This window comes from Rhipicephalus microplus, chromosome 1 (genome assembly GCF_043290135.1).
Source record: "Rhipicephalus microplus isolate Deutch F79 chromosome 1, USDA_Rmic, whole genome shotgun sequence".
NCBI classification, from domain to species: domain Eukaryota; kingdom Metazoa; phylum Arthropoda; class Arachnida; order Ixodida; family Ixodidae; genus Rhipicephalus; species Rhipicephalus microplus.
This window is the reverse complement of record NC_134700.1, coordinates 199,744,251-199,753,519: the sequence shown is the minus strand read 5'-3', so window position 1 is coordinate 199,753,519 and position 9,269 is coordinate 199,744,251. Positions and strand designations below refer to the sequence as shown.

Sequence of the window (9,269 nt, the reverse complement as noted above, 5' to 3'; positions counted from 1 at the left end):
TTTTTTTTTATGTTTTTTGTTATGCGGCCTTATATGTGCTCAGTGTAGCAAATTTTGAAATGTAACATATTTTAAGGCTTATAAGTTGTGCCCTATTACTATTAAAATCCTGCTGCTTTTCTAATTTGCTCCCACTTCAAAATGAAAAAAGTTACATTTGCATACACCTAAATCCAATTATTAAAAATATTGTGCAAGTTAGTTCAGCCATGACGAAAAATCTCATTCTGCTTTAAGATGTGTGATATATTCGATTCAAGCTGTTCGATTCAAAATGATTCGATAGGGTCACTATGTGCTATGAGTTTTAAATTTATCATTAACCCGTCTCTACACATCATGAATGCAGAAACAAAACATTCTACAGTAAGATTGAGCATTACCATTAACATGGAAGCTTAATGTCTCGTTTCGTTTCATGAACGAAATAGTTTTTTTGGTGTGCCTCGTTTTTTTTCCTTAGAGACAATCAAATGAATCCAGCTGGTAATTAAGTCAGGGTAAGCACAGGGCTAGTACACCTTTAGCTGTAAGTGTAGTAGATAATGATGAAGACTGAAATGAATTCAAATGAACGAAAAATCACTTTACGTCATCGGGATCTGAATCTACAACCTTCAAAGTGTGCATCCGATACTCTGCCTGCTTACACCTCCGATGCTGGCTAACAATACCAGGGACTACACATTCAGAAACAGTCAGCAAAGTGGACTTTCTTGAAGCTCCATCAGTAGACCATTGGACGTGTAATTCAAGAGTTCTGGGCTGAGATCCCACCCACCAAAAAGCTGATTCTTCCCTTACTTTAATTTGTTCCAATTTATGTCATTATTTACTACACTACAGTTAAGGACAATTAATGGCATCCATGTTTTCCCTGGCCTAATCTGCCTGTTTCATTTTCCTGTGCTGGCCTCTGCCATTTTGTAGGGTTTTGGTAGGGGGCGGGCGCTAGTGGAAGGGCGCATACGCTGTCGCATTGTGAAAAAGGCGGATTCTATGTTGTAGTACTATTCCATCTCAAACAGTGGGGAGCCTATCATTCTTCACATTTGATTGCTTGCTCTAGCTTTCAAGGCGTCTGCCTCTTTTTCCTGTGGTAACTGCGAAATTTATTGAGAGTCTATCGTAGAGTTGAACTGTGGGCAATATTTTAGTACAGTGCTCCGTTTCCAGAAGCGAGCGGCTGGTCAGGGAAATTCTCTTGATCACCTCCAGCTGACTCTTCAAGATTGAAGAATTACGGGGCTGGCTCTCACTCCTCAGATGTTTCTGATTTCTTGGAACTGCATGTAGCTATATTTTTCTAATAGGTGTGATGTCTGTGATGGTGTGACAGCTTATGTGACGACCCACAAACACCAGCCGGGCAGTTGTTGACGGACATCAAATAACACTCAAGCAACAATGACTTGTGTGTGCTTTCACATAATTTAGGAAACGGAAACAGCAGTTGTCCACCCATTCTGCTCATCCCATAGCAGTATTACCCTCAGACACCTTTGCCAGCCACCAGCGTAAGAGGGTTATAATTTATTTGAGGACATATTTATCAGTAGCAGCCTACGCATTCTAGTATGCTGTTTGGCTGTCGTAAATACTAAATGCTTCAAAGTGCCATTAAACAAGCTGGAATTATTTGAGCACTATATAGCATACCGGGCACGTGAGAAGCCAAACATGGCTGCACTTGCCACACAGAGGCACACAGAAGTGAAATGTTTATTTGAAGAAAATCGAGGAGCTGTGCAGATACCATTGTCTTCTACCATTCTCGTCGGCCTTGAGTAACTGGTAAGCTCAGGACGAGGGAGGCAGTACTTCCCAGAGGCTAGCGAGTGTGAAACCTTCGGGCAGTTTTTCCACAGCAAGACCTAGCTCGGGGCTCAGCACCACCTCGCGGTCACGATCATGACCACCGTCTGCCAGGTAGGCCTGCAATGTTGCGTTACATGCATTCTTAGAGGACGGAATCATTCATTCATTTGTAAGAAGACAAATATTGGGGAAGACCAGGGGGAAAAAAGGCTGATCAATCAGCATGAGGGTGTCCAGGCCACCCCTACACATGTGTCAGCTCAAATGGTGATTAAAAACAGAAAAAATATGCACACACAATATATAGCATAAGCTGATTTGCCATCGTGATGGCAAACCTGACCATTGAGTACATAGAAGAGAAAGCACTCGGCTCCTTCTCGCGGCGACCCAAGCTTTTTTCTGCGTTATATGGACGATTGCTTTTGAGTCATTAAGACGGCTGAAGCTGAAAACTTCAGACAACCCATAAATTCCGTGCACCCAGCCAAACAATTAACGACCGAGTGTGAAAGCGACCACTGCCTACCCTATCTTGACGTCCAGGTGGCAAGAAAGCGCAACGGCCTGGAGTTCTCCATTTATAGGAAGCCAACACACACTGGCCGCTACCTTCAATTCGATTCTTCCCACCCCGCCTGCCACAAGACCTCGGTTGTGACCATGCTACTCGAGAGAGCTAGGAACTTATGCTCTAATGAGACCGAGTGAAAGAAAGAGGAGGCCCGCGTAATTGCTCACTTCAGAAAAAACAGATACCCAAAAAACTTGATTCAAGCCGCCACTCGCCACGCAGAGCAACAGAGGATACGAAAACCCCAATCAACCTTAATTGGCAGCCCCCCAAAACACGTGCCGGTTCCATTCGTTCAGGGAACCTGCGAGATGGGGCGGATCTTCAGGAAGGAAGGGGTTTGCATCGCGCACGTGCCTTCGTGTACGCTGGGCCGCCTCCTCCCCCGCCCGAAAGACCAGCCAACAATGGACAGGAGCCCCGGTGTCGTTTACGAAATTCCGTGCGCCGAGCACCCCTTGTCGTATATCGGCGAGACGAAAGACCTACCGGAACGACTGAGGCAACACGCCAACGATGTGTGGAAGTTCTACAAAGAGCGCAGCGCAGTCGCCGAACATGCTGTGACGTTGGATCACAAAATAAATTATGAAGCGATGGCCATCCTTGAAGCGAGCCGAACTGGAGGAGAAGGTTGTTACTCAAGTCGTGGCACATACAGAGGACAGCCCATAATATCAACCGCTCTCTCGGAACCTTTCCCCCAGTGTATTCACACGAACTGCGCTCCACGGCAAAACGAGAGAGAGAAAGAGGGGGGTCATTAGCCACCCCGCGAGTGCTTTGAAGACGTGGCTGCTATGTAGCCTCCGCAGTCACCCCTGAGGAAGGAACCAAGTTGGTTCCGAAACGTCGGGTTTCCTAGAAACTTTTGGTTGGACTCTAAATCATTTCCCAGTTTCATACCCAACCAGACAGACTTCTGTCGAATAATTATATTCATCTTCCATCATGACTTTCTTGCCAAGATACCCAGCCTCAGGGCCACACACTCAAATTACAGCTGTGGTGACCACATGACTTGAATCAGGATGGTATGCGCTATTGAAAAAGTTCTTGTGGTAACAAAAATGATGCAGGCCCTTCTGCTTTGGTGTCTTTCATCATCTACAATGCAGCCTTGACTCAATGAATCTCATTGCAAAAGGAAAAGCAATGAAACCGAAAAGTGTGCAGTTGGACAACAGTGTGCAAAAAAGTAACCTGCAATAATGATAAAGAGACTCACAGCAAAGGCGTCATAGTGAGTTCCGTCTGCACTGTTCACTTCAGGCTCGTCTTGTATTTCGGGTCCCGTGTCTTGAGTCGTGGCTTCCTCATCTGCTGTCTAGGTTTTCAGCAGAAACAAACTAAAGTGAGATAATTTCTGCAAAATTTGTTCGTGCATTGACGTAACATGGCCACATTTGTTATTTGGCACTAATCTAATACATAAGAGAAACAAGGATTTATTATCGTAACGATAAGTCACTAGTATTTGACAAAAAATGCAAGGGTAGTTTGGGTACACAGTTAAAGATGAAACATAAGTAAGTGATAAATTACAAGTAAATCTAGATAAAAGCTGTAGCAAAGATTACAATGTAAATGAGCACTGCCTGCTTACTGTTACGAGACCTGCTGCCTTATATATGGGTCGTAGCATTTACTGCTTTTTAGATGCGGAGCATCTTATACTCGCGCCTTGTAGTGCGCCGTCCGCACCGCTTCTCAAACATTCGACAGCTGACGCGCGCGCATGTGCCGTCGCGCCGTCGCCCACTCTTCCACCATCTGTGAATCCCTTCCTCTTCTACACACCGCGCGTGCTTCACTCCTCAACCATCTGTGCACCCTTCCTCCTCTACACACCGCGTTCGACATCTACAATTCTCCTGATTCTCCAGTGGACGCGCATGTGGCGTCGCGCTTCGAGAACATTCAACAGCTGACAGTGCATGCGCCGTCGAGCTGTATATATACTCAAGGTCGGCGCTCGCTCGCTCAGTTGCCGCTCGTCGGTTGGTTTGTACGACGCGTCGACGTCCAGGGTCGCGGTGAAATGAATTCCAACGAATCCACAAACACAATGATCGACGTCCCTTCGACCAGCGCCGCCCTTTCGCATACGTGTGTACGTGTTCACTCATTTAACACCCCCTCCTACAACCACGTTAACCAATTTAGCCATCGACCCAAGTAAGTCGCAATTTAACACCCCATTTCACAACCACGTTAACCAATTTAGCCATCGACCCAAGTAAGTCGCACTTTAACACCCCGTTAACCAATTATATGCTCCGCATCCTCCTCAGTGTTCCCCCGAGGGAAGCTGCGGGCAATTTTTTTTTTTTTTTGGCAGCAGTGATGTTGCTGCTAGGTAAGTTGAGAAAGTAACTGATAGATTCACAAAATATTGGGTCGGGTTTTACCACAGTGAAATTGAGAGAAACACACTAAAAATGAAGCAAACCAAATGACCGTGAAAACGCTAAAGACGCCCATTGATGGGTATGATGGGATACGATTTGTACAAGGTGGCTTATCTGTTTGATTATTTATCAAAAATGCCGACTGAGCTGCTCCTATGGAATTTGGAAATACAGGCTTAATCATTTTAATTGTTTGAATGTTTTATCTTCGCTTTTTAGAAGCCTTCAAATTGTAGGATGGCTTATGAAACATTGATGGTTGAACGTTTAAAGCAAGAGGGCTAATGCAGTTTTAAGAAACTGCAGGTAACAAGTGACTAAAGAGCATCGTTACATCACATTGGACATGTGACTGTCATGCAATTTAATATATATGCATGCACTGACCTGCTTCTGCATGAAGACGTCCACTCCCATGATTGGCTTGGTCTTATGCACCTTCAGGAGGCTAGACAGTTCTTTGTAGATGTGCTGCAGTCGCTCCATGGGGTCCACTTTGAAACCAAGAACGTACCCGCCACTCTGCAATAAATACAACATTGCATGGAGCTGACATTCGCGGCTGTTTAAGTGAGAGGCCCCATCTATGTGATCTTGGAGCAATTGCCAGATGCACATTTACAATTAGAGGGAAAGGGGATGAGTTAATAACTGTATGTGCTCAGAGTCGAAGTACACTTAAATAATTAAGACAATTAACTTTAGCATTTGTTTATTCTTTGTATCTCTTTTAATTTCACACCGACGTCTATATTTGTATCTTTACATCTATCACATGTCTGAAAACAATAAAAAAATGTCGTAAGTGATCTCACTTGTGCTATTTGCATCCAAAAAAAGCTTTCTAGGAAATCTGGAATTGCGCGGTAAATTTTTGTAGACTGTATAATAATTATGTATCTTAAAAGAGAAACAATATGAAGCAGCTATTGTTCCTCTAGTATTAATACTCAGGGGCAGTGCTGAGAATGCAGTCACCTTCTTCCCCTTTGTCCTCTTTCCCCTTACCCTAATAATGCTTGCCCTATAGCTCATTCTTTCTGGGGCGATTCAGCCCTCCTGAAGGACCTTTGTAAATGCACCTGCCCCACTCCAATGTCATTGATTACCACACCTAGATCTAAGCGTACTCACCCTGTCCGTTGTCTCAATGACCAGTGCTGTGCCAAACTTCGATTCCCGCGTTTTTATGGCAGCCTAAAAAAATATGTGAAATGCTAGTTTGAGTAACTCTAGCACACATTGGCCACAATGGTTCTAAACGTATAAATGTTTCATCCTGCTTGGACAAATGTAAAATAAGGCATTATTATTCATTCTATGAAAGTTCTCAAAATACTAGGCAGAATATTTGTCCATGTCTTTTTTAGCCTATAACCGTGGAACTGGCAGAGGTATCTTTAGGAAGCTGTCTTAAAGAAAGTAAAGATGTCTGCTCTATTTACGGTAAGAGTTAGCTTGCTAACTTTGTAATCGCAATGTCTCAAGTATTTCCTTGTAATGAAGCCATGAAAATCACCTGAAACCGGAAGTGGGGCAACATAAGATGTCCTGTTGATATAAATTGTCTAGCCACTGAAAATAAAGCATGAAACGCCGTAAGTAAATGTGGCCGCGTATATCATGCAATGAAAGTAAATGCTGCTGGTGTCCTTGCCATAGCACTAAGCTACTCAAATAGGGTAAGCCTTTTGGTGTCCGAAAAAAGCATTCCTGACGTCTTGCATCTAATTCCACAGCAGTGTGCTATTCACCAGCCTCTTCCACAGTGCTGTGCAGAGTGGCACCTTGTCACTGTACTATCAAATCGAACGTATTTGTGTGAGAATGAATTTCCAAGAGCTGAAAACCAAGCATTACAAGTGGCTGAAGATCAGTGCAGACGTTCAGCGATGCTTAAGTGCAACCAATACTATGAATCCAATAGCCGGCGAAAGCAAATTAAAGGAACTCTTTTGATATTATTGCCGGTTAAGTGTCTGTTTTGCATTGTGGTCGCTCCCATTTTTGTTGGGACATTTTATACGACACTAGGTTCATCGACAAGTTGGGCCAGCCCCAGGAACCCTCGAAACTCAAGGTGCTGCTAAAATGGGACCCATTAGTCGTGATGTTGCACTTTCTCTATCCCCGTCAATTTGGAGCAGTAAGCATGCTTTTGCGCAGTGCGATGGAGCTAACTGTATGCTACCACAAACCTGCATGCCTGCAGCAGTAATGCAAAAAAATCTTAGCGGTGTGTCGAACAGCTCTCAAACACATTCTAATTTCCAGAAAGATAAGCGGAAGTGTTGCTAATTCTGTACATAAAGACATTTTTCGTGTCCTCTGTACTCCACAGTAAATATAAATAGTTGAAGTTTAGGGCTTGATCTTTTGCTTCTTACTCCTTTTTTGTCATGCGCTTGTTACCTTGTCATGCTTTCATGTATTCTCTAGTTAACAAACAAATTGCTTAGCAACAAATTTTACTGAGCTCAGATATTTCTAGATATTAGTACTGGACTTTTGCTGTTACAAGAAATAACGCACGAACCAAGAATCTTTGAATGCCTGGTGTCATTTCGAATGAGGCATTGATTTTCATTATATTTCACTGTGCATGCTTGCTCACAGTGGAAGACAATTACCACTTGCAGGTAGGGCAAGCTGATGTTGAAAGACTCGTTCATGTTGGCGTGCCAGACGATGCGCACGTTAGTGATGTGCATTGTTCCCAGGTTGCCCTGGTCGCTGGACAGGTTCCACACTCCGTTCACCTGGCTGCACAGCTGCTCCATAGGTAGCAGTCGCAGTTGGCGATTGTGCAGCAGTGCGGCACGAAGATGCAGGTCACGGTACAGCTTAGTGGCACTGTATGCCCTGTGCATGTCATTCGAAGGCTGTGGGTTCGAATCCCATCATTTTAAAAGGGTACGTGTTTTTTCATCTACTTTCATTCATTCCAGTTTACATCATAATTACTACACTACAGTGAAAAAACGAGAATTTATGTCTGCTACGTTTTTTCTGACCTAATTGTATGTTGGAATCATTTGGCTTTGTGCGTAGTTTACTTTACTATGTGCATTATTTTAATGTGATGAGGTTTTAGTAAGCCTTACTGCACAGCTTGGCCATATGCTTATCTCGATAACACGAATTGCAGAAAGTCAAGATTGTGAAACAGATAGCAGGTTATAACAGTACAGTAAGATGTTGTAGGTATATCCTATGCATAGTGCATATCTCGTATTAATTTGTCAAGATATAGAAAAGAGCAGCTGTGCTGAGGATCATTATGGTTAGAACACATCACGAAACAGACAATGCATGACATGCTAAAAAAGAAAAAAAAAAACCTGCTTTAAAATGTTCAGTGACCTAGTGCATGCAATACAGTGAAGATAGTAACCTACTATGTAGACATATATGTGCATGTGTTATATATGACTCCAGTCAATGTGACTACGTTTAATATCTAGCTTCTTACTTGAAAGTGTTGAGGACAGATGCAATGAGGCGTGGCTGCTCCATGGTCTGGCTCTGGTAAAGAAACAATTGGTAAAATAATCATTCTGTGTGAGCGTCATATGGTGCATAGTAGATTGGCATATGTTGAAGTTTAATTAGTTACCATGTTGGTAAATATGAATTCGTAACGGGTGCTGTTGGACTTGGTCATAATGTAAAGTGCTTCGGCGATTCCGCATAATTTCTGGAAAAAAAAATTGGAGCGAAATTTTGAATCTGCTCATTGAACGCATGCCTGAACGGCATGTCTGTGGAATAAATTGGTGAATTTAACTACCACTCACGGAATTAACAGTTCTCGTTGATATTCCTGTCACACAATTGAATCCAACAGCTGGCGAAAGAAGGAAATATAGTAAGCACGTCTACGCAGGCTCGCCATGCACTAATTTCATTTTCATTTTGCATTCAAATATCTTACACAGGTTTACTCTTGGCCTAGCGAGAGACTGCCAGATAATCCGCAAGTTTGTGACATACAATGTTCCTGCAGGATAACAAAGAGGGCTCAGTAATTAGGTGTAATTCAGCAATGGCACATGACATAGCTTCACCTTTATCTCCGCTGTTCCCCTTGGTGTCTTCCACATTTGGGAGCCTGTCAATCTGTTCTTCTCCAGCACCGTATTGGAGGTCTCTGGAAAAATCAGCAGGTACAATCAGACTTCTGTTTTTCGCGTTTCTTTTGCGTGTCTGCACTGCACATAACTTTCAAAACAGAGGTTCACTCACTGGTTTGAGATATCGAACCTGATATCTCGATCTTGCCATAGTCCTTCAGGTTCAGTCATGGCGTCCAAATGCAGTTCAAGACGCGTAAGAAACGAAACCAAGCTGTCGCTAAGCGACAGCCGTCGCCATGGCAACGTTGTCGTTTCAATGGTGGCTTTGGCTTAGCTGGCGCTGGCTTGTTTGAGTGACGGGCTCACTTGTGAAGAAGAATGGCGATTTGG

At 43.5% G+C, this 9,269-nt stretch overlaps 1 protein-coding gene across 4 annotated transcripts; it reads right to left on the bottom strand.

The window, feature by feature from the left end:
- Positions 1 to 1,704: 1,704 nt before the first annotated feature.
- Positions 1,705 to 9,196, bottom strand: BBS5 (Bardet-Biedl syndrome 5 protein). Of its 4 annotated transcripts, XM_037412539.2 has the most exons (11): positions 9,049 to 9,196; positions 8,871 to 8,953; positions 8,738 to 8,803; positions 8,601 to 8,650; positions 8,420 to 8,500; positions 8,276 to 8,328; positions 7,434 to 7,665; positions 5,938 to 6,000; positions 5,191 to 5,325; positions 3,621 to 3,719; positions 1,705 to 1,935 (listed from the first exon to the last, which is right to left on the bottom strand). In XM_037412539.2, the coding sequence occupies exons 1-11, from the start codon at positions 9,105 to 9,107 to the stop codon at positions 1,801 to 1,803; spliced, it is 1,056 nt and encodes a 351-aa protein (XP_037268436.2). In that variant the 5' UTR covers positions 9,108 to 9,196; the 3' UTR covers positions 1,705 to 1,800. The 4 variants fall into 4 exon arrangements, with proteins under 4 accessions (XP_037268436.2, XP_037268437.2, XP_075746109.1 ...); XM_037412540.2 differs by lacking the exon at positions 8,738 to 8,803; XM_075889994.1 differs by lacking the exons at positions 8,601 to 8,650; positions 8,738 to 8,803 and having other exon boundaries at positions 7,434 to 7,685.
- Positions 9,197 to 9,269: the final 73 nt, after the last annotated feature.

Bases quoted from the DNA above. Each gene is read 5' to 3' on its own strand.
- BBS5 (XM_037412539.2), bottom strand. From the start codon at position 9,107: ATGACTGAACCTGAAGGACTATGGCAAGATCGAGATATCAGGTTCGAT. The intron at 6,001-7,433 runs GTAATTGTCTTC...ATATTTTTTTAG, and splicing joins GCTTGCCCTACCTGCAAGTG to GCTGCCATAAAAACGCGGGA. The intron at 1,936-3,620 runs GTGAGTCTCTTT...GCAACATTGCAG, and splicing joins CTCACTATGACGCCTTTGCT to GCCTACCTGGCAGACGGTGG.